Genomic DNA, 25,669 nt, shown 5'->3' on the forward strand with positions numbered 1-25,669 from the left:
GGGAACTAGTCCATTCAGTTTAATTTAATTTAAATTGCGCCAAATCACAACAGTAGCTCAAGGTGCTTCCTGAAGACTACTTAAAGAAGTTACAACAAAGCTTGCCTAAGAGTGTACAGATAGTACTGTCAGAGAAAGTAGGTCTTTAAAACGAAACTAAAGTTAAACTTTTCAAACTGAAATGGGGAAGTGGAAACCCTTGGGGAAAAAACTAAACTCAAAACGAAACTAAAATTTTAAAAAATCGGGTTAATTTAATATATTAACTTTGTTTCATTACACGTCTCTCACTCAAATATGTGCTTTTTACTCTCTATCAATGCGACCAACCTGTTTAATGCCTGTCTCATTTACATTGTAATAAACATGCATGGTTTCTTTTAGATAACGCACGCACTGTGACATTACATCGATCTCTAGGAAGCTCCCTCTGGGTTTCCTCAGGCTGTGACAGGGGGACCCAGAGAGGAAGAGGAAGCATGAGGAGGAGGAGGAATAGAAGGCGGAGGAGGAGGAGGAGGATGGATACAGAGTGACGACGGTGTCACAGCTTTATCAGTAGGTTAGTTTCACGCCATCCAGCAGGGTAAACACACGGAGGGAGTACCTCACTTACAGCAGAGTGGAAAAGCACACCTTTGCGGAGCACCGACTGTCGCACCGCCACCTCCTTCTTCTTCTTCCTCTTCTTGTCGCTGTGTGGGAGGAAGAAGGGCGAGGATACTACTATGGCTTCAGTTTCTTCACAGATCTCAGGACTTCAGACAGATGAGGTAAACTTGGGGGGTTTATAAACGAGGCCGCTGTCGTTAGCCAGCTAACCAACGGCAGCTAACCTAGAAACTAACCGGAGCGTCGAGTTAGCGAGCTAACTCTCCCTAACTTACCGCGTCTGTCCGCTTCGGAGTTTCGTCTCCGCCAGATAAATGTGTTACCTATTAATAGACAATCGATGTAGTCTGAAAATCTCCCAACTACTGCCAGCCAGTGTTAGAGGAGCCTTGAAAATAATAGAGCTTTTGTTTTTCTCGGGCAGGAAACCCGCCGTCTCCTGGGCTGTCAACCCCCTTTGTGTTTGCTCAAGATAAACAAAACAAACAAACAAACAAACAAAACTGAGCTCTACCGAAGCAGCAGATGTCTGTGAAAAGATTCAGAGAAGGACAACAAAGCAAAACAGGGAATACAGACTAAGGAGCTGGGGTCAGTGTGACAGGTTGCGAAATCTCCCGATGATTCACTGATTTTACGGTAAAAATGCGGCACAAGAGCCAAGTGTTGTGAGGATGTTACATCACCCTGAGACCACTGCATGCATGTTTGCACGGCGAGCTGTGTGCATGCATGCATGTGGTAACGATTAGGCTGAAGCCACACTGCATCAGCGCTGCTACACTCTTATTATTGTCTTTTATCACTTATTGGACACCTGTTGTCATACAAGTCATCGGTATACACTAGACTGCCCATGCGCAGATTATTACTATATTATGAAGCTATAATAAGAGTGCTTTTTGTGGGTTTTCTGTTTAGCTTGTGTTGTATGAAAAGGTGAGTGTCAGTTTAGTGTCTATTAGTTTTAGAGTTATTGTAAACTGGACAGGTGGAAGATTTAAGAAGTTTAGATCCAGTGTTACAATCCAAACTCTTGACTCAGTGACACAGATAGCTCAGTCTTAATAAACAAATATACCTAAGTCGCCTCATGGATCCATCCATCCATCCATCCATCCATCCATCCGTTTTCTTCTGCTTATCCAGTTTAGGATAACCCTGGACTGGACTGAAGTCAAAGTCAGTTCTGCCATGTCATGACACGCACATGAGTGTCGAACCACAGTGTGCAAACAAGACACAAGTTTAAAATAAATAAAAAGTCAGAAAACTATGATTACTGAGTAATATTGCCTGTGTGTGTACATATGTGCAGCAAAAGTCAAAGCTATAGGCTGTATGCAGTCTTTGTCCCTATTTGTATCTTACTGTACTGTACTGTACTGTAAATAGACTTGTTTTATTTTATTTTGTTGATTCAGGAGGATAACAGAATCCTGAAGGTGAAAGTCATTGCTGGAATTGGACTGGCCAAAAAGGATATTCTTGGAGCCAGGTAAGCTGAAGGAACATGGTCTGTTTTTCATGCCAGTTTGCTCAAACAACAACTTTAAATATAATTTCACCTGTGCCTTAAGTGGGCATTCTTAATCCAGCCAACACAGGAAGTGTTGGAAGTCTGAGACTCAGGGATCAGGGCATTGTCACTAATGTGTTTTGCAATCTAACCACATACTACATGATTTTCAGAGCTCTTCCTTTATGAAATTAGAAATAGGATTATCAACAGTCGTAAACTTAAAAAAATCACACACACTTGTAGCAGAATTAGAAGCCTGAACCTTTAAAATCAGAAGAGTTACAGGTTGTTCTCCAGTTTGATTGATTAGACTAATCCAGTGTTTTAGAAATATATGACTAATGTTTTTTTTCTTCTAAAGAAATTTCCCCAAACCTCAGTGTGATTCTTTGGCATTTCTCATTTAGTTTTATCAGCTTCAGCTTATCAGATTCAAAATACAAACATATTTAATGTGCAGCATTGCAGGACATCTAAAGAGAAAAGCAACACATCTTCACATGTGCTACTTGACAACCAATAAATTTCTTTGTGATCATTTATGTAAATAAATTGATGATTATTAAAAATGTTCACAGCAGATTTGAAAAAAATCTTAAGTCATCAACTTCCAGAGCACAGGGGGCACCTTGTTCCTGTCTGTTTCCTCTTTACATTACAATCAGAGCTTACTGGAATTTGTGAATCACTGATTCATATTAAATCCTCCATTTGTTCCAAAAAACAGAAGGACTTTGTTCTGTGTCATTTGCAGAAAAGCTTTAGTTAAACTCTGTTTTCTGATGGTTAACATTCCTCAAATATTTAGATACAGCTGGCTACCCTTCTTATTTCCACCCCTCATTCAGGGTTTTTCTGGGGATTTGTTGTACTGTTGTAACTCTGGGACTCCCTCCAAAGAAGCACAAACCAGTGTGTCTACAACATTTTTCACTCATACCTTTCCCCCACTTTTAGCTTTTGTTTTTTAAAGTTGAAAATAATTCCCCTAACTTCCACATAGCATGCCATACAAAGCAAAGACGCATAATTGAGAGTTTCTGTGGATTTTATTGGTCGTTTTGGGACTCTTCTGTCTTTATGTCCATTTCGTGTTTAATTGTTCGCGTAATGGCCAAAATTGCTCTATTAGTACCACTCTAGTGGAGCGCTCGTCATTTAATGCATTACTAATGCTTCGTTAAGACAGAGCAATGAATAATACAGTTTCTTTGATGGATGTGGTTTCTATGCACAGTTCCTAGAATCATTATAAAATAGAAACTGCAATTATGAGCATGTCAAGCTGGAACAATTTCGTTAATGTTTCTTACGTTCTGAAGGTAGAGGCTGATATTAAGTGTTTTGAATAAACCGCTGAGGGCAGGAAGCAGATCATAACTGTTTGAATCTGTATAGACCAATGACTTAGTGAGTCTCTGTTTTTCCTTTGCAGTGATCCCTATACCAGACTGTCCCTCTACGATCCTGTCACTGGAGAAATCGCAAGCCTTCAGACCAAAACCATCAAAAAGGTAAATACGTGAACACCTACTTTTGAAGTCGTGCTCATATCTCGTTGATTTATTTTATTCTTTTCTCTTTTCATTTGACCCGAAGACACTGGACCCCAAGTGGAATGAAGAATTTTTTTTCAGAGTAAGTGAAACGTGATTCACATTAAGCACATTTTAAAATGCATGTAATGTTTTATTTTTTTCATAAAATGAATATACTCTGATGCAATATCAGTCAAATACACGCTTACTTAGAAAAACCTGATTCAGAAATCAGATTTAACTCAAATGTACCCATAACATGTGACACTTTAATTACTCTGGCATCTTGGTTATTGTACTGGTCGATTAAGCAGCTTTGACTTTAAAGTGTCTGTCGTGTTTCAGGTTGATCCCAAGAAGCATCGTCTACTGTTTGAGGTGTTTGATGAGAACCGGCTGGTGAGTTAGTTTTAATTATTTATGTTTGTTTCTGTATATGATCTACACTAAACTGCATTGGGCGATAAATCTTATAAATCTTATTCTTTGAATTCAGGTGCTTTTAGTCACATTACCACAGGTGTATAAAATCAAGCACCTAGCCGTGCAGTCTGCCTTTACAAACATTTGTGAAGGAATGGGTTGTTCCGAAGCGCTCGCTGAATTTGTGAAACTGTAATTAGATGCCACCATTGCAACAAGTCAGTTGGTGAAGTGTCCTCCCTCCTAGATATTCACAACCAAGCTATACGTTATAAGCAATGCTACTGCAAACTTTAGGTACTACAGCAAGTCAACCACCAAAGTGTCATACCACGTAAAGTTATAGAGTGCGGTCGCTGACTGTGTAAAACCTGGCATTAACATCAGCACAAAAATTGTCTGCCAGGAGCTTTTGGGCATGGGTTTCCATGTGTGTGTGTGTGTGTCTGTGCAAATGTGAATAAGTGAAAATAAGTGAGCAGGGTAGCAGCAGATCTTTATCACTAGTATTTTCACACACAATGTAAAATCCACGTGAAATGTGATATCTGGAGGGGGTTTAATTACTAAAGGTACTGGGATTATGCTCTTTAGTTGTGGTTGGATTGCCTAAATGTAAAGCTGGTCAAATACTGTGGAGCTAAAGTGTAATGTGGAGCTGTGGAGTAGGCTAAACAGACGCCCCAATAATTCCTGTTAGAATGGGACAGACCGATCAGGGTAACATTTAAGAGTAAACTGGGTCTCTAACACATTATTAATTAGTTAATTTTTTTTTTAATTCCCCAGATTTGCCTAACAAATACAGACCTCCTACTGTAATCTGTATATGTGTGTGTTTGGTCAAGTCAAATGAGGTTGTAGATGAGATGGTGGCATTATATACTACATTCTTATGTTATATGTGAATGAGAGTCAGCAGATATGAGATTTGAAGTGTAACAACAGACAATGAATGAAACTGGAAATATATTCTGCATTTTATCACATTAATTGCTAACATAACAGTAATATTCCCAGTTTATCTGCTTCAGTGCGTTTTTGTCATTTGGCATTGTCCACTAGCTCTGAGTCCAACCATGATCTGAGCCTATAATGAGCATTTACTTTACTTATTTCATGCTCTGCACACTTGGACCAGGCTCCAGTCTGCAGAAAATGATAACTTCGAGTAATGGTTCAACACATTTACAAATCCCAAGATGGCACATATACATTTCCTGTCTGACCAGCAGAAGTAAAATAGGCTTAAATTGCTAGTTGCTGGAGCCTAAGGTCACTTTTAGATCATGTTTATGGTCTTAAATTGCAACTTATAAAGCCTTATTTTCCACTGAAATTAATTTTTGCTACATGAAAGAAATGCCAGTTACAGTTATGGATTGTGTGATTGTCAAATGTCCATGGTACCCTCATTATTGACAGATCTACTAGCTCAGTAGACTTTTTTTTTTTAAATTATATCTTATAATAAGGAAAATATTTGTAATTTATTCTAAGAACACAAGAGTAACAAACTTGATTAAAGTAAGCAATACTTTTGCAGGGTTTTTTTATAAGGTCGTCTTAAATAAATTGAATATAAAAAATGATCAGCTTTCACACTGCACAACTCAGTTTTGCCCATTTATTGACTAAGAAAATTTATTGCTGTGCAAAGAAGCCATTGCATGTCGTAAAATGGTACAGTATGTTTCATATTTGTATGGAGGAGGGTATGCCCCAGTCATTACAAGGTTAACTGTGCTTTGTCTGCCTGTCAAATACACAGAGGCCCTTATTTTGCCATGACACTTGAAGTACTGTTGGAAACTGGGATACCTTATTATTCATGACTGTAAATAGGGGCAAATCTTAAGGGCATGGAGAGGATGCAGCTGAATAGTTTGAATAGGAGACTGAAGAGAATATCGATGCCCGTGTCTAGTGTTTCCTTATTGATTACACAATTGGCGCAAAGTGATGTTAAGGGTTTTAGGATGTAGCCTAAATGTAGGAGGAGATATGATAAGCTGCTGACCCAGTTTCATCCTGGGCTGATACAAAGCAGGTACGCACGAACAGGCGGACTCTAGTGACACGACCACTTTTGTCTGAGTTTTGCAGCTAACAGTCTGTAACTGTATGCAAAGTCAACACGGTCAAGCAGTGAACCAACATGGATGCTCAGAAGTCCTTATGTGACTGTACTAAATATCACCTCAACTCACAGAAGCAGAAAATGAACTGAAAACTCTCTTTATCACTCTTATATTCATGCACCAGAGAGATGTGCATGCGTATTACAAATTAGCTTCACGTTGAATAAAACTCCTGTGTTTCCTTTTATGCATCTGCCACGGTAAGCTTTGATTTTACGGTTTGGTTTTACGATTATTTTAAAAAGTATGAACATATTTATAAAAGTGTTACCAGAGGCAGGAATTGATTAACTTTTGGAGTCGCTCTCCTTGTAGATCTGGATTGAAGAGTTTTCATTATTTCAAGAAACAGCAATCATATGTCTATAAGTTGAAATAATAAATATCAGAAGACATTGTTGATGTTCTCAAGATTGTATCAGAGACTAATCTGGATTCAGAGACTTGGTGTAGATATTTGTCTTGAGCTGCTCTTGTTCAATTTGCATTGATCCTCCACTAAAAAAAGCACCAACTACACTTGTGTCCACAAAGCAGGCTAGAAAATGATAATGATAAAAACATCTACTAGTGCTTAGTCCTAGAGACTGGTTGACGAGCGACCAGCTTTTACTTTGAAGTCAAACAGTCTCCATTTTTTAGTTTGCGTCTCACTTTTCACAGTTTTACTACCGCTCTGCGAGCAGTTGGCAATTTTTTGCAAGTCCATGCAAACTACATGTGGCAATTGTGGCAATCTGCTAGTAAGCAAAGCAACTGCAAGGAGTTCCTATGTGCAGCACCGTATGTACCTCTTTGGGACCAATTTCATCTACTGGCTGCCAGCAATTTCCAGCAATCACTTCGGGGAAAACAGGTTTTCCAAAGCTCATACAGATTTTTTTATTGGAAGCTTTGGATTGTTTTCTTGATTGTTTTGCTGCTCCATATTTAATATTTCATTCATAACTAACTTTTTTTTATAATGGAAAGTAAACAAAAGAAGTAGCTTAGTGCCCTAAGCTACATTTCTTATAACTGCGATACATGTCTTGCAGTTTGTAGAATCAGTGAATCACCTGCCCCTTTCCCACTGGAGCTGTATACAGCTTCATAGACTTTTATCACTGGTAAAGTTTGGTCCCCAACAATACCAGGAAGCGGCAAAGTGGATTCTTGGAATTACAAGTCAATAAAAAGCCAAGCATTGGGCGGCCATCCAGCAGTCCCATCAGTTTATGATAATTACATTCACATTTCTAACTCTTGTGAAATCTGAATCATGTCACTGTTAATAGTCTTGTGATGCTTTTTGTAATCGTGGAGTTTCTACATCATAAATTTGTTACCACAACATTCAACATGTTTCAGCGGGTTTTGCTCAGACTTTTCAGGTACAGTCAGTCGTTAGGTCATTAAAAAACCGTCAACACACGAGCTTTCATTTGCAGCTAAATGGCTGAATGTTTCTAGAACCTGTCACTACGTCACAGGTTTCCAGTCACATGATAAAATAAAGATGGGGGTGAGTCACTCAGCTCTGCCTTGTCATGCTCCAGGTACACGTTGGAGTATTTTGGAGGGTGTGTCAGAGCTGTGAAAGTGTGTGTGTGTGTGTGTGTGTGTGTGTGTGTGTGTGTGTGTGTGTGTGTGTGTGTGTGTGTCTGCAGCTCTGGCGCACCGAGAGCTCAGCAGGAAACGTGCTTTGTTGGTCGTCTCCTACGAGATGTGTTGATTGGATGATTATTGTTTCCACATGGTGTTTCCACAGTGTGAGCTTTCACATCTTGGCATGATAAGATTCTTCTGGCTAAGACTTTCAATTATAGCCTCTTGAGAGTTTAATAAATAAACATTTATTATTCCCACAGCATAAATCTTTGTTCCTTTGGACTCTGACATGTCCTCTAGCACCACCAATAGTAGTTTTTACTTTAACAAAATGTGAAACTTTGATGGATGCATACATTTGGACACTTTATTTTTTTGGGCCAGATTTTCAGATAGTATATATATATATATAGTTAGTGTTCGATGCATTTTAGTTAAAATGATATTTCCTTTGCTCCTTGATTACCCAGACTCTTGAGAACAATTAAAAAAAGTAAAATTACATATTCTGATAGCAAGAGGTGAGACTCCACAGGGTTAAACTCTTTAGTAAATCACTTCTCCAGGCTATGCCAGCAGACCCCCCAGTCTAATCTACCATAATCTAATCTAACAGCAGTGTGGTCATATCTAGTTCCAAGTTATCTCACAGGCAGCTAGACACACCCACAAAAACCATAAAAAAGTAAATCAGATGCTGCTGTACAGTTCTCGCTTAAAATACATGAGTGTGTCTTTGCAGCAGGCCCTTCCCCACTTCCAGAGACAGCATGAATGCAGACGTTGCTATGGTTACCTGCACTTGAATTAATTGACACGATTTAAATGGTAAAAGAAAGTGATACAATGGTAGCTGCTTTGTAGCCTACAGCAAAACAACATTTACAAAGACTATGAAAAAAAGCTAAACGCTGAGAGGCAACCAAACTTATCCAAACCAATCAGGCAGGTAGAAAAACATGCTCAGACTGAGACTGGACCTGGAGGTATTAATATATCACTAATATTTGTTATGTAGTACACTAAATATATCTCTTCTGTGAAGATAAACTACATCAGTGGCTTTTTCATATATGGATTAAGCCTAATCCTAAATGGAACCTGCAGTGAACTTCCATGTGTGGAAAATGAACCTGTAGCAGTTACTTACACTATTACATTAGCAGGAAGCTAGCTTCAAACATGTAGCTGTTGATATCTTGGTTTGCAGTAAGTTTATCAGTAGAAAAATTCTAGTAAATCAGAAATGGTATAAGTGAACAAATCAGGACATGTTGCTCAGTCATTCGGGTCATCTGCCTTTAAGCACATCTGAAGGTCAGTGGTTTGATCCCCAAAGTTCCTCAGAAGAATCCATTAGAGAAAGACAGTGTGTGATAGTTAGAAAGTGCTTAAAGGCATATAATAAAGTGCTATATGAATCCATGCGTGAGTCCTTGAAATTAAAATTTAGAAAGGTGCCAAATAAGTCTTCAATAAACTTAAAGAAGTCCAGTTGCTTTCTTTCCAAGCTCTTTACACTACTCCGGAAAGAGTCTCCTGTAAAAGCATGTCTCACTGAGAGATTTTAAAGAGGTCATGTTTGGCTGTTTGGCTTTTGGACACTGGCAGCAGATGTTCGATCACCTTTATAATAGTTCTCTAACCATAAAAAATGGGTAGCTGGGATAGGCTCCAGCCCCCCTGTGACCCTGATAAGGATAAGCAGAAGAGAATGCATGCATGGATGGATTAAAAATGCCTGTCAATATTTTCTTGGACAGAGATCTGAGAAATGCTACTCAGCTCTCTAAAAGTTTGATTACTTCATGTGTGATGAGTTGTATAGAATGCATTTACACACACCAACTCTTAGACACCCCAGTCAGATGTCAGTCAGTGCCCCTTGTTCCTCTAGGACGACGTTATCAGTTCAGCCATATCTTCCGCTGATTTGTTTGGTCGTAAAACATCAAAAGATGAACAAATAGATTTTATCAACTCGTGACTCTTTAGGGCTGCACCTTAATAGATGCCCAGCCACTACTCTAGCCACACCCCACTGACCCAATTTATTGATGACCTCACCTCAGACACGTCTGCTGAAGACTTTATTAAATAAATATATAACTTATCCTTCAATACAAAGCATGATGTTCGCTTTCATGCCAAATTCTTGTGCCTATTTCCAGGCAGCTTTGCATTATTGCCGTATTACACCATACTCTGTGACTTAACATGAATGTGCGGTGTGCGTCACCACCCTTGTCTTATGGCCTAGATACCGTCAACGTCAGTTAAAGCTGCTTTTGCCTGGATGAGTGATTAATGGCCAATCACAGGTTTTTTCTGGCAGTTTGTCATGCTCCTTAAAAATTTAGGTGATGACTTCCACCGCAGCAGGAAGTGTCCACCGGTGAATCATTGCTTTATCCTGGCCTGGCTTCTTACTATTAAAGACTATGCTAAAACCGATTTGGAGGCAGAGTAATATCCTGAAATAGGCCAGCCTGGGCTCACAATAGGCAACCGTTAATAAATCGGACTGTCAACAGGCGTGGAGAGGAAATCAGACGAGTACTGACTGTTACATGAAGTGTCGAGTGACTGGTGTCGCGTCACCGCGGTCCCACAAATCTTTCTCCCACTTATCGTGTTGAATTTTCTGCAGTAAAGCAGATGATTTGCAGCAGGTTGTTCAGTCACTGAGGATCAAAAAGCATTTTTATTAGTGTTTTTATTTGTTTAGGTGCTCTTTTGCATATTTTCTTTGGCATTTTTATTGTGTGCTAGCTGAGCTTTGTCACCCAGTCCTCACTCTGAAGCAGAATTATGTTGAAAGTCAGTCCCTTTGATTTCCTGTAATTCAATAGCAGTGGGTAAAAATATTTGTGGGGGCACAGAGCAGCAGAAACATAAGAAGCATAGCTGCAGCAGGAAGTGAAGTCTTGGGTGAGTGGCCTGAAGCAGATGTAACAGTTGACCAGAGCTTTAGTCGAAGATGCAGCGTGGACGACTGCCGCGTTGTGGGTTTTTTTTGTTTGTTTTTTTCCCCAAGGGAGTAAACAGGAGTGAGGTGGCAGCAGCAGATGTGAGGTGTTAAACATTTGTCAGAGGGTGCAGTTAACTAGCCCTGAGCTAAGGCTATGAAGCAGGTCAGCTTTTTCCTTCAACTCTCAGTGTTGCTTTCTGCTCCGAGGCCCTGTCTTTAAAGGGGGCTCAGCAGTGAGATTAATCTGTTTTCAAAGGTCATCTGTTTGGGTCATGCCTCCACACAGAACCACTGACCTCCCCTGACTAAAAGCCGTGGTCCGCCTGGAGAGGAATGTAGGTTGTCACCAGAGCTATTTTGGCAATGCGCAGTCCCTAATGATTGTGATCACAGAGCAGAGTTTGGAGCAGTTGCTTTGCTCTCCTTTTCCCAGCCAGCAAGTTTGATCATGCAGCTCCCGCTGGCGCTGCAGGGATTAGAGAGTTAAACGAATGGCACGTCGGCTCCGCTTGCATTTTGCGTCAAGGAGAAGCAACACGGACCCTCTGTCAGAAAGCCTCAGCAGCCATGGTGAGGAAAGCGGAGTCAGTGTGTCAGCTCAAAGCCCCTCGGAGAGTCTGGCGCACAATTCTGTCCACTTGAAGGTGACTCCTCTGTCACCAGATTATGCTTATAATCAATACTCTTCAGTGTTCATACCCAGGGTTAACACCGGAGGATGTAATAAGAAGAGAATTCTACAGATCTCACTCCAGCCCTGTGGAAAGCTCAGCGGAGAGGTGGATGGCAGCGTAGAAGATGGAGAACCGGGAGCTGGTGAAGGAGGAGGAGCGTGTGCAGGTTCTGACGGGGGTTCGTGCAGCAGCAGCATGGCCAGCGATGGCGGCTACTGTAGCAGTAACAGCATCTTCGAGCCAGAGGCACCAGAAAAGCATAAGACCACCCAAGAGAGGAGTCTACACTGCTGCAAGTCCAAGGTCCCCCTGAGGCGGTGCTCCTCCTTAGTTATATTCCCAAAGAGCCCTTGCAGCACCCCACCTGCTTCCCCAGTAAGTCCAGTGGCTTTTCCTGCGCTCCCTATAGGGAAGGGCTCTAATCAGTCATCTCTTCAGACTTCTGTTAATGGATACTCACTGGCAGATGAGGAAGTGACTTCCAAAGGGTCCACCAACACGGCAGTAAGCGGCCATCGCTTCCCAAAAGAAAGCTGTTCGGCTGAGTTTAGGGACACCAAACACATGGTGCAGTTTAATATTCCCTTACAGGACGAACCAAAATCTAAAACAGAGGACATGAGCAAAATAAAGGAAGTGTCATCGTCTCTAGACAGATCAAATCGTCACTCCAGCAGCCTGTTGCTGCGCTTTGCCCACCAGAAACCAATGATATCAGGAAAAGGAGCCACAACAACAGCTACAGTCAATGTGGAATATCCCGAGGCTCATTACCCAGCAGAGCACCCAGAGGGTGATCGCGACTGCCACAAGAAACTTTATCGTAGTACCTCTGCTTGTTTGTTCTCCTCAACTAAACCTTCTGAGAAAAACCTGAAAGCTTGTTCATCAGGGAAAGGCCACCAGGAAAAACACTGTCATCACGCCATACAGAGGAGCTTTTCCCTCGAGGTGCCTTACGCCAACACTGGAATTTCATGTCACGTTTCGAATCCCAAACTCGGCAGCCCCTGCTCTCCACATGTGCACATTCATTTGTCTCCTTGCTGCCCGGCTAAGTTGCCTACCTCTCTTCCTGATATAAACACAGGCAACAAATGGAATAATACACCCATAAACTCAGGTCAATGTGCCGAGGTAAGTTTCTTAAATGGAAGGTCCCAGGCCTTATACCTCATAGTGTATAGAGAGGATAACAGCTGTCAAATAAGCATTTTTTTTTAGTTTACGTGACACAGCAAGGCCCAGGAAAGCAAGTTAAGGTAAAGAACAAAGTGGATTCATTGAAATGTTGTTAAACTGGTTCCAGGAGATTCCACATGCACTGACTTTAACTGCCATGTACACGGGACTAAAATAACAGCTGGACTGTGTAAAGTAATGCAAATAACAACTATATTTTATATTGACTTTGTGCTTAATTTTCCCTTGCATAAAGTTCAACATTCAAATAGTTCTGTGTATTTTATGTCTATATAGATATACAGATATACAGCTCTGCCATTCACATTCTTAAAACTCAGTTTACTGCGGGTCAAGAAAGAGTGAGGTTCAGTAACTGAGAAGATCGCTACAGCTAAGTCATGCAATTAACAAGCCCAATGTGGACAAACATTCAAAGGTATTCGGTTGCATTACAGTAAATCCATCTGCTTATTAGTTTCCCAGAAATCAGTGAATAAGAGGGAAAGGTTCCCTTTCAACCTGTTTGTGTGTCTGTCGGTGTGTGAACTCATCTTTTGAATAGTTTCCTTTTTTATTATTCTGTTAGCACTATGAGTAATCGACCTAAGTATTTACCCAGGCTAATTATAGCAGTGGGAAAAGTGGTGCCCCTTGCTGATATAAATAAAGTGCCTCTGAAATATTCTGCCTGACTCCAGATAGTCTACTGGTGTGTAGCACTGATTCAAATTTAACTGCATGATACTAGAGCGCTGCGCAGTCATACCAGCCATCTGTGGACGTGCATGTGCGTGGTGCTAATGTAATGTAGGCGGAATGAAAGTGTGAGCCTTTCCCAGTAAACTGGTGGTGTGTTGCTTTCCTTGGTGCTACTGCCAGCCAGTGTTTGTGAAATATCAAGTGTCAGTCTCCACCCCTACCCCCCTCCATTTAGCAGAATGTCAAGTAGGACGGCTTCCTCCACTAATTAGTCAGTCCATTTATTTTTAAAATAGTTATGTTTGCTTAGGTAAATCTCAGTTATACTTTCACTCTAGAAGGCCCAAAACATGCTTCATGCCTAACTGTAAATAATAAACATGGAAAAACTTGTAAATTATCTTTAAAAAAAAAAAAAAAAAATTAGACTCTTAAAAAAAATTGCTAATAAAAGAAAAAAAATTGAGAAAGTTGTTAATTTGGAAAAACTTGCCAATAAGGCTTTGATGGATGTGTTTAATGAGTCTGTAGACAAGACTGTGAGTCAACTGCTTTCTGCTGTGAGTCAAAAGGTTCTGTGTTTTAATTGTAATACCTGCACTGATTTTCTTACTTCTTCCCTCTGACATATGTTTTCCATATAATAATTTAAAAAAAAGCCCACTAACACTGACACAAAAAAAACTAGACTAAAACTACACATTTTCATACAATAAAAACTGAACTGTGTCATACACATTTAGTCTCACAAGGTGAATGTGGTTAAAACTAAACTGAAACTAGCTGTAAAAAACATTTAGTTAACTGACATATAAATAACAACTACGCGTCAGAAGAAGGCAAACTAAAACAATATTGTCCCCAATCCAGTTTCTTAAGAACTTAGGCCTCAGTCACACAGGTCTAGAGACTGCTCAGTGATCCACTAGTAAACTTAGTCTTCTATTGAAAAATGTGTAGTCCCAGACTAGTTGGCAAATGGTTACTGGTGTCGAAGAGGTTGCTGCACTGAAAACCTCATTTTGATTTCCTTGGTCGCTAGCGGATTTCTTTGAAAAAGTAAAAGTTCTGCTTTATTGTATAACCAGCATGTTTCAAAATGCACTTTTATTTTGAAGGTGAATGATCTCTATTTCTAGTTTGCATCATGCATTTATACCCACCCCTCAGTGAGTAGTTGGCGGGTGTTTGCAGATGAGTCAGCGTCTTCAGTGCAAAAAACAGGTGGCCAAAGGAGTACCAAGGAAGTTTTTGGCGGTGCAGTTTCACCGAGAAACCTGCTAGAAACCTCCAGCACCCATTCGCCAAATAGTCGGGGTTGTGGTTGCCAGGAAGACATAGACTGGTTTCTAGGCCTGTGCGACTGGAGTGTCATTTAACCAGGGTTGTGGGGGTTCTGGAGCTTATCCCAGCTGTAGCACACCGGACAGATTGCTAATCCATCACTGGGCTGCAAAGGCAAGACAGATAACCAGATATCTGGCCAATTTCTTCAATATTTATATAGCGCCAAATCACAGCAACAGTTGCCTCGAGGTGCTTATTATATTGTGGAGTAAAGACCCTACAGTAATACAGAGAAAACCCCAACAATCAAACGATCATCTATGAGAAAGCACTTGGCGACAGTGGTAAGGAAAAACTCCCTTTTAACAGGAAGAAACCTCTGGTAGAACCAGGCTCAGCCATCTGCATGACCAGTTGGGGGTGAGGGGAGGGAGAGAGGACAAAAGACACAATGTGGAAGAAAACCAGAGATAAATAATAAATAATAATTAAATGCAGAGAGGTGTGTAAACACAGTTAGTGAAAAAAGGGTCAGAGAAAAAGAAACACTCATGGGAAGCACCCAGTGAGGACCTGGCTCCAAAGAAGAGAGACCTGAAAGCTGAAGGCTTCTACTTTTAAATACTCTTGGGACCACAAGAAAGCCCGTGGTCTGAGAGCGAAGCTGTTGGGGTGATATGGTACTATGAGGTCTTAAAGATAAGATGGGGCCTAGTTATTCAAGACCTTGTAAATAAAGTGAAAACAAAAACTGAACTAATTAAAATGCAAAACCACAGTAACTATAAGTTCTTCTTGAAAGTCTTTTGTATTACACGCTTTTGTTTTTATTGTCATGTCCACCTACACTGTGAGTCGTGCAAATGGTTATCTAAGATCTTGTGCATCATAATCTTAGGTAACTATAGGAAAAAGATGCGACAATAATAAAACCCATACAGGTCGTGGATAATCCTCCCACATCTGTAGTGGAAATGTTTAAAAACAGCTACAGATTTTATTGCCCAAACGTGTATAAATTTGTACTTTGTACTTCCTTTTATAGCCACTTCAAAAAAATAGGTCACCTGAGTACAAACAGACCAGCACTGCTAACCAACATATGTACTCCAAAAATACAAACATATAACTGTTGCAGACTTAATAATACTGCAATATGACAAATTAGCATCTGTCTATTTCTGGACCTTTTTTTTATATTTTTAGAATTTGTTTTTCTCAGCTGCACGTGGACAATCACCTAAAACCTTTAAATACTGCTCCAGAAACAAAGAAAAGCTGTGTGTGGCTGAACATGTCGGTTTATCGGTTTATATCAGTGGTGTAGTGTTTGAAAACTTCCTTTGCTCTGGTTAGCCGCACTCCCAAAGTCACCAGATGAGTCATCAACATAGTTAATGAATAACCAGGTATGAATGTGTTGCACAACAAGGTGAAGACATGAATCAAATGAATGTTAACAATGATTTTATATAGCGAAATAACAAGCATTTACAGTTTCATAGAGCATTAAACATTTTAGGGGTATCTCACTACACAAACAAGTGGGTTTGTGGAGCTGCTGAGTTAACATGCAAAATAACTAATGTGTATTTAGAGAGATAGCCCAGCAAAGTGCCCTTTAACCCCATATGATTTATACAAAGCCCAACTTCTGTGCTTTAAAAAGTTTACAGACTGGGTTACAGCCAGTAGTTGGGAAATATTTGACATCATTCTTCATCCTGTAGTTAAATAATTTGTTTGCATATTCCCCAAGAGCATAACAAATGACATCTAGGCTGTCAGACATAATGTGTCTTAACTTGCCTTAACTTTGTCATGGCAATGAAGTGCTGTTTTGACACCTGTGTCAGCTTTCAGTTCAGTGTCCATCATCACCACGCTACCACCGCCACATTAGCTCCTCAGAAGCTTATTTTTCACAAGCTGCTGCCCACCTGTCAGAAGCAGCTTTTCGTTGCAGAGCCAAGATGGATATTGCTGAGGCTACCAACATGTGTCTGTAGCTGTTTGCCGCAACCTCATGCAGTCTGTGGTCAGCACTGCTTAATGCCATATGCTAAACTTGAGCTGCATTCAGTGTCACACGAGCCTGCAGGGATGCTCTGAATGGACATTTATCTGTCGTTATCATTTTATCTTGGGCAGTTTTTTTTCACGTGTCCGTAGCATGCATTTCCCCTTTGTTATCTTTAGCTTCACCTTACCCAGGAAGCTCTGATTTCACTCCATCATCTGTTCGCTACTGATATAGACGTGACCTACTCAACTTCAAACCATTAGCTTTAATTGTTTATGCACTACGGTTTGTGGCTGAGTTAAATATTTATTTGACAGAGAGATCAGTGGATTTGATCAGCTGATGTAAACACAACACCAAAATGATCTGGACATTCTTTTAGATTGTGTTTCTGGGTAAAACCAATTTATCCTTAGCTAGATTTTAGTAATAACCGCTTGCACAGGATGCTAAGAAAAGATGGATTCAGGTGTTCAGCAATATATACTGTAAGTTCTCAGTTTATTAAATGATATAACACCAACTGAGTAAAGCTGTAATATATATAGCAGGATGGAGCCATAGCCTATATTAAAAAAAGATGGACGTACCCTCTGTTTGGTTTTGGTGCCCACATTTTAACTATATGTTCAATTTTTGAAGTCAGACAAACACCACACCGTGTCTTTGTCCTGACTTCCTTCTCTCTTCCTCCTCTCTTGAGTGCATTACACTAATAAAAAAAAATATTTCAATCACCAAAATTGGAGCACAGATTTCTTAAATGAGCTGTTAGTACAACTAATTGGAAAGGAAGCTTTAATATTTCTCTCAATACAGTACTCCATTAAAAAATAATTAATAAAGGGAGAAACTATCCATAAGTACCAATGTCTTTGTTTTCAACCATGCTGTAAACAGTTTCTATAGCTAAAATTGGGGATTTTAATATGAGAGTCTGTGTGGATTGACTTGCTTCTGGATTTTCACTCCAAGAACTGTGATTTTTAGTACTTCTGCTTTTAACATTGCAATCCAAGAGTCTGTTTGGAAGTAATCTATTTAAGTTAAGAGCATCTCTCAATGTTTTATAAGCGCAATGTCTCCGTTAAAAAGAAATGAAACATTTCTTTATATAACTTTTATTCTTACTTTTATTCATCAAAAAGAGCTCTATGAGTTATTTATGTAAGCCCTGTATGTCTTATACTATGATTTACTAATTAAATAGGATTCTTTAGCAGATTTCTAATACAAAAAGGAGAGAAATGTGGAGGGAGCCACTTTTATGAGTAAGTCATAGTATCAGATAGACAATATATAAACTATACTATAATATAAACTACTGTAAACAATAAAAACAATAAAAATAAAGACAGTGTTCTATATACAGCCACAGCTGCTCTGTTTACTGTATGTTAAATCTCCAGTCATTCAGTATTGTAAACAAACCCAAAATAAATACAATTATTTCTGACTTCCGTAATATGGTGGAGGGTAAATAAACACAGAGGACTGACAGTGCGTTTAACCTTAGTATTCTTAGAAGACCTCATGAAGGAAATACTGTGCAAAGCAGGCGGTTTCTTACTGGAAATGCAAAGCTTGCCAGTATAACAGCAACGATAACAAGTGTGCTTGTCTTAATACCGCTTGCATAAAACAGAGACTGCTGTTTTTAGGACAGTTCATTGTAATTTTGGAAAAACTTGCTCAGAGTTTATTTTAATCTGGATTTATGCTTTTCTCAGTTGCTCTATTAGAAGTGCAAGGGCACGATGAAGGAGGCCTCCATCTATATTTGTTCACATAAACACTTTGTACCCCTGTTAGACAGTTTGACCTGCCATGGGTGTTAATTTTGGTCACACATGCTGACTCCCACTGTGCTTGGCCTCAGCCTTCTGCTTTCGAGACCTTAACAGCTCCAATAAAGGCATGCAGTGAATGTGTGAAGAGTTCAAAGCAAAGACGGTTCATCTGGCAAATGCTACATTATTTTGATCCCAGTCTCTGTTGGAATAACACAGAGCAGCCATTCATCGTAGGCTGATAAACACATTCCTGCCTGCACAACATGCTAAATATACACGGAAATGGAGCCAGTTAAATGACTCTCATTGTTTGAAGTAGGAAAATAGTGCAGTGGGAAACGTTTTCTGTTAAATCTACAATTAAAGACGGTTTGTTAAAGGGAGTGTCTTGTGAAAAAATCGGGTGAAAGGAAATATTTCTAGTCCTTACTGATGATTGAGATAAAAGAGAGAGATGTACAACCTTGAAGTCACTGCAGAAACACACACATACTTCTTTAGAGATATTAAAGTGGTTCTCTGTACGCTAAATCAGTTGTTTTTAAATACTTTTTCTGCCCAAGGCACACTAAAGGTCCTGCCTAACTCTTAAGCCACACCCAGGTTTTTTTGGGGGGGGGTTGTGTTAGAGGAAGGCACTTGCGGCTTCCCATTCATGCCATATAAGGGACTGAGGAAATGATGTACATGCACAAGTAAGTGTAATGTTTACAAAGGTTCACAAATGAGGGTTTTTTTGTACCCCAAAATACATAAAATTATACCAAAAATACAAAATAATGAAAACAAACTATTTTAAGCAAGAAGTGAACCCATAAAGGAGTTAACTGCTTAACAAATCAAGACCCTAACTCAACAAACTAACCTGTGTAAATCAAGAACTTATGCGATATATTAAAGGATTAGACCATTTTTAAATGCAAGGAGGGCAGAAGAGGAAAAAGGAGGGGGAAACCCCAAGGACAATCGATTAACTCAGTGCAAAGAACTCCCATCCCCCCCATACTGTCACAGCTGATAGTTTGGTCCACTTGTTGGCCATGTGTATTTCAATGGCTCCACCCATAGTTTCCTCTTTTAACAAACCAGGAAAAACTGAAGCAGCAGGAAGGTAACTCAAAACTGAAAAAGTAATTATTGCATCTCATAAGTCTATTTGTGCCCGTCAGTTAGAATGCAGCGTAGTGTCATAAAGTGTATTGAAACAAATTTATAGATTTAACTAGTCCAAAAAAATGAATTGTGTGCTATGTAATGCCATTGACTGTGGTAATGATGTGGTAGAGTGAAACCTTAAACCTGTGTGTCTGACTTGACTGAATATTCCCACATTTAGGTTATTTCACATGACATGTGTTTTGTCTGGTTTCTCTCAGAAAGGAAGTTTTACCTCCCAAAACTTGTTTTTAGCTAGTTAATCATCCCCTTCCTACAGACGAGGCATGTTAACATTCCTCATCCAGGAAGCTTTTGCTCTGATCACTTTTTGTGTTATTTCGGTGATGCTTTGTCTGCACTTGTGGTTAGTTGTGGTTTGTTTAACACAGAGAAGTTACTCTGCTGTTAAACTGTTAATCTGGCCTTTGATGTTTAATGCTTGTATAACCTTAACTTAGGCGTACAGAAACTAGAGAATGAACTAAAATTTCTTTTGACAGACGTTTTAAGGGGGAAATTAGTCCTGCTAATTTAATTTCATGAATCATGTAAAAAAACATTTTACTATTTATTTATTTATTTATTGCAGTTTTTTGGGGGTTTTTTTTGGGTGGTCGCACCTGAAGTTAAAATTATGGATAACACAGATATCACATTGTTTATCTATGACGTTAGACAGAACTCATTTTACATCACGGGCGACGTATATCAGTGAAACTCCTCTTTCTCATATTGTAAAAAAGTTTAATCACTAATCTAATCTCAGAGGTATTTTAATATACAAGTCCAACAATACAGCATAGGTTTTCTACATTGTAAAAAAAATGCTGCGTTGGGTGTAAAGAAATAAGAATGCAAGAAATAAATATGTAAACTTACAGTAAAAGTTCTGTTAGCTCTTTGCACAGTGCCCTGTGATTATAAAACAAAACTAAAATTGTCAGAATGTCCTTGTTTTGTTTTATGTTTTTTGTGTGTTTACTGTGAACTCACTGTAAAAATCATAGATTTCTATAGTAGATACAAAAAACCCCCCCAAAAATGTATGTCATTTAATGTCTTATCTGTTATATATCTTTGGTGTAGTATGAATGATCATGGAGGAGGTCTTTATCAATAGGAAAAGTTGTAAAACCTATGAAGACACAGTTAAGTCTGAAATTTATGCCCTTCTTCACATTTTTCAAAGCTGCCCAAATTGCTTCGCCAGATTGGAGTCTTTAGCGGGCCAATTCTGGCCCCCGGGCCTTATGCTTGACACACTTGCATTAGACAAATTAAGACTGATTTTGGTCATTTGCAATGGAAAAAAATCAGTCCCTTTTTTTTGTGGGTAGATGATACTTGCTGGGCTGGATGTCAGTCTCTTTACCTACTACATGCAGTTAAATGTTACTGTCACAGTTTGAAATGTGTAGCATATACAGTATATTCAGAGCTGATAATAACCCTGTGAAATTGATGACAGACTAATTGTAAAAGCAGTATGTATGTGCTTTGATATCAACTGTATAAATAAGAAAAAGAAACTGATTGTCAGGCAACTGATTTGGGTCCAGTGGGTCAGAAATTTGGAGCAGAAAAGCTGAGATGAGTTTTCTCAGGTTTAGCTAAACCTGCTTTCTGGAACAGGGACTTGAAGACATCAGATTAACAGCTTGTCCTCTGTGTTTGTAGATGATGTTGTTACGGCTCTGATGTCCATGTGTTTCCCTCTCTCTCTCCCTTTCAGACACGTGATGACTTCCTGGGACAGGTGGATATCCCCTTAAATCAAATACCGGTGAGTGCTTGGCTGTAGAAAATTCATTGTAATACTGATGTCTCTAATCTAAGATCACAGTAGGCTGAATGTAATTTGGTTTTCACTGTGTGAGCTCTTAGCTTCAGTCCCACCTATGGCACCATTTAAATATAAACATGGACATCCTTATTCTACTGCCTGTTCCACATAAGTGTCCACAGTTTTGGAAATACAGTCGGTTGTGTTTATGTTATGCTGCTGCTTTTGTTTTGTTATAAATACAGCACCCACAAATTAGCCCTCACTGTGCACGGTCACTGTCATTTCACTCATTGGTATCTTAAAAGTGTTATGATCCCGAGCTGAACAGCAGATTTATTCATGCACTGTGAAGAAATGAAAGATTTCCTTTTCTTATTTTGTTTTCTCAGACAGAAAATCCTAACAATGAAAGGCCATACACATTCAAGGATTTTCTGCTTCACCCACGAAGGTTGGCATGATTTCATGGTTATTTAATCTTTTGTCTTTCTCTGTTTTACATTCCATTTCCCATATATTGGCTCACTCATTTATTATTTTTTTAGCATTTTGGATATTTATTTCTTCCACTGAAAACAAAGAAAACAAAACAAGTATTTATTTACTTTTTTGCCATTCCCACACAGTCACAAGTCCAGAGTTAAAGGTCATCTGCGTCTAAAAATGACCTACCTGCCAAAAAACCCAGGTTCAGAGGAGGAAACTGCAGATCAGACTGAGGACAACGATGTAAGTTTATGCTTAGTGTTATTGAATGCTTTTGTGTTAACAGTGCTTCCACTTGTTCAACATGAGTGTCAGGTCAGTTAGTAGTTGGTGCTGAATTTAAGTCCTTGCACTCGCTTTTAGAGCATCACACGAAAATGTTTGCATTAATTTGCATCTTTAATTGTAAGGAGTGAACCAGAATCTGTGGGGTTTTTTTTTTGTTTTTGTTTTTTTTTTTTACTATTAATGTACATATGATATGACTAAGATGTGACCTCTGACCTTGACCCTGAAAATCTTGTACCTTGAATCTGAAAATCGCCTAGTAATTTCAAATTTATGCTATAGGTGTATCTGCTAGGAGGCTGAGGGGTAGCACTGCAGCCCGTCAGTATGTTTCAGCATGATGACAATCCCAAACGCACTGTCAATGCAAAAAAAAAAAGAAAAAAAAAGCATGCCTACACAAGAAGACACACAATGACACTTTCTGTCATGAATTGGCCTCCCCAGGGCTCAGACCCTCAACACTATAGAGGCAGTGTGGGATCATGCTGACAGACAACAGAACAAAAGACAGGCAACATCCAAAGAAGAGCTTTGAATGACTTTCAAGAACTGCTCCTGAATCATGCTGTGTTGAAGAATAAAGGGGCAGTGTTATACAATTATTGACTTTCAGGCTCATTAAAATTGTACAAACTCTGTTTCTTTTATATTTGTACATTTCAATAAATCAGTGCACCAGTTTCCCATTTTTCTGAGCAAAAGATGAAGAAATGAGGGGTGATTTAAGACTTTTGAACAGTATTGTAAATTAACATGAGCTTTTAGATTTAGATTAACTTAAATCTTAACACTGCGAGGTTATTAAACTGTTATGGCTCGTTTTGACAAGCTGGGTCACATTGAGATCCCAGCTATAACCTTGGCCTTGTCACCTGCTTTTCAGCGTTGGGTTCAAAATAGCTTGTGGTTCATCTCCTTACTGACGGATCAAAGCACAAGTCAGAGTGTCAGGTGTATAAATCTCTTACACATACACACACGATACTCCATGATACTTTCTCTAAATCTCAGTCATTGTGAACTGTATTGTGTGTGTGCACCAATGTGATTTCCACCCTCATCTTTAGCCATGAATGGATGTACACACTCCCTTACTTTGTTTGCATATAAATTCACTGTTTGCACCACAAAAATTGGGCGTGGAATTTATAGAAAGGAAATGACAAAGCATGAATGTGTGTGAAACTGAGACAGTCATCTGAGAAATGTAGGAAATAAGAATCCCGAATACAAAAAACTATTCAAAGAAAAGGGTAATGGAGGCCTTCAAGGCCAAAGCAACCATTATGCATAGCCGCAGCTATTTGCATGCCACTCACAGTTACCAATAACAGTAATAGTAAGGTACCAGATAAAGTTTAGTACACACAAAGTTATTTGCACTGAACTTTTTATATAGTAAATTGTACATATTAATATCAGTAGCTGTGTTTGTAAATGTGAAAAAGCTCTGTGAAAATGGCCGTTTAATTTTATTTTCCAATAAGGCAAGACTTTTTTTATCTCCAGTTTTCCATCTGTACAGCTTAGTTTAGTTCTTTAGCATTTCAAAATGATGTCCTCCTTGTTTAACAGCCTGGTTGGGAGCTTCTGGAGACACATGATATGTCAGGTCCCAGACAAAACCAGATCCTGCCTCCTCTTCCTCCTGGCTGGGAGGAGAGGCAAGATAATCTGGGAAGGATCTACTATGTTAATCATGAAACCAGAACCACACAATGGCAACGGCCCACCACGCAGTAAGATGGCTCCCATATCCTATAAAAAAATTAATTTAAAAAACCCTTTTGATGAATTTCATTAGTGAGAGTCTAAGTGTCTGTCTCCCCCTGAACAGAGACGGCAATTTGGAAGTTCAACGAAGACAGAACAGTAATACGGATGCGGCGCATGTTTTCATAACACGCAGACAGATCTCAGAACATGAGGATAGCACGCAAGAGTCTCCAGAGGTAACTCTTTAATTTTTTGTTTCCTTGTTGTGTCCCAGGATTTCTGATAATGTTGCTAAAATTAGAGAACAAATTTCATGGTTTAACACTTGAGTCCAACCCTTTCATAATGCTGTTTTTGCTGCAGAAACCTCGAAACCCGCCCAACTCTGCAGTACTTGCTTAGCACCAAACAGCCAACATAAACGTGGTTAGCACCTACCTGGTTAACACAGTAGTAAAGGAGTCTGCTGCTTGCCTCAGGATATAGTCTATAGCAGTCTGTTAGGAATAATCAGAAATATTGGTGATGCTGCCTTCTCAGTGATGTTCTGCTTGGAAATATATTTAGTACATAAATGTAGTCTTAGGCTCCTTTTGCCTTCAGAGCTGCCTTAATTTCTTTATTGTAAAGATTTAACAAGGTGCTGGAAGGATTCCTCTGAGATTTTAGTCCATGTCGACATGATAGCATCACACAGTTGCTGTGCATCTATGATGTGAATCTCTTGTTCCACCACATCCCAAAGATGCTCAATTGGATTGAGATGCAATGTGCTGAAGGCCATGTTATGACAGTGAACTTTCTGTCAGGTTCAAGAAACCCTTACTGAGATGATTTGAGTTTTTGGAGGATGGATACACCGTGGTCATAAAGGAATGGACATGGTGAGCAGCAATAGTTAGGGAAACTGTGGGGTTTAAATGGTGCTCATTTAGTTCCCAAGGTGCCCAAAGGTTTGCAAGAAAGCCTCACCCACACCACCTCCAGTATTATATAAGGCAGAATGGATTCATGCTTTCATGTTGATGTCAGATTGTGACCCTGTGATGTGAATGTCGCAGCAGAAATCAAGAGTCTTCGGAGCAGGCAACATTTTCCCAATTTTCTATTGTCCAATCTGGTGAGCCTGTGTGAACTGTAGCCTCAGTTTCCTGTTCTTAGTTGACAGGAGTGGCATCCGGTGGGGTTTACTGCTGCTGTCGCCCATCTGCTTCAAGGTTTGAAGCAGTTGTTTTGCATTCAGAGATGGTCTTCTCTTAAAATCCTAGTATATCAGCAGTTTCTCAAATATTAAGACCAGCCCGTCTAGCCCCAACAAGCATGCTGCATTCATAGTCAGTGAATTCACCTTTCCTCCCCATTCTGATGCTCAGATTGAACTCAGATGGACACTGTGCATTTTCAAAATAAGTGCAGGACATGATCTTAATTAATCCTTTTTAATAGTGATACAAACTGTTGCAGTGTTGCAAAGACATGCAATGGTACAATTAAGCTCAACTTTGACCTATGGAGGAAAATGGCAACAAAGGGCATTGCTCACGTGAGCAGGGCTAATCCAAAACAATATCAGTAGAAGGTCCAAGAAGAGTAAAACACAGGGCATCCGGAAAGAACCATGAGACACCTGAGAAGGATGCAGGATGTGGGTACCAGGAAAAACAAGAGGACTGTAAATACACAGGTGTGATTAAACACAGGTGAAACTGATGGGGGTGGAGCAAAGGGAGTCGGCGGAGAAAAGGACAAAGACAGGAAGTACTGATTAAGTAGC

At 39.5% G+C, this 25,669-nt stretch overlaps 1 protein-coding gene across 1 annotated transcript in view; it reads left to right on the top strand.

Annotated features, from left to right (window-relative positions):
- Positions 1-426: 426 nt before the first annotated feature.
- The window catches only part of nedd4a (NEDD4 E3 ubiquitin protein ligase a), a 37,492-nt gene continuing 12,249 nt past the window's right edge, over positions 427-25,669 (top strand). The window contains exons 1-10 of the mRNA XM_063476170.1: positions 427-773; positions 2,037-2,110; positions 3,570-3,648; positions 3,734-3,772; positions 4,018-4,071; positions 21,349-21,399; positions 21,792-21,853; positions 22,029-22,131; positions 23,755-23,918; positions 24,017-24,131. Coding sequence (XP_063332240.1) covers positions 729-773; positions 2,037-2,110; positions 3,570-3,648; positions 3,734-3,772; positions 4,018-4,071; positions 21,349-21,399; positions 21,792-21,853; positions 22,029-22,131; positions 23,755-23,918; positions 24,017-24,131 — 786 coding nt within the window. The 5' untranslated portion in view covers positions 427-728. The remainder of the gene's footprint in view (positions 774-2,036; positions 2,111-3,569; positions 3,649-3,733; positions 3,773-4,017; positions 4,072-21,348; positions 21,400-21,791; positions 21,854-22,028; positions 22,132-23,754; positions 23,919-24,016; positions 24,132-25,669) is intronic.

This window comes from Pelmatolapia mariae, linkage group LG1 (assembly GCF_036321145.2).
Source record: "Pelmatolapia mariae isolate MD_Pm_ZW linkage group LG1, Pm_UMD_F_2, whole genome shotgun sequence".
NCBI classification, from domain to species: domain Eukaryota; kingdom Metazoa; phylum Chordata; class Actinopteri; order Cichliformes; family Cichlidae; genus Pelmatolapia; species Pelmatolapia mariae.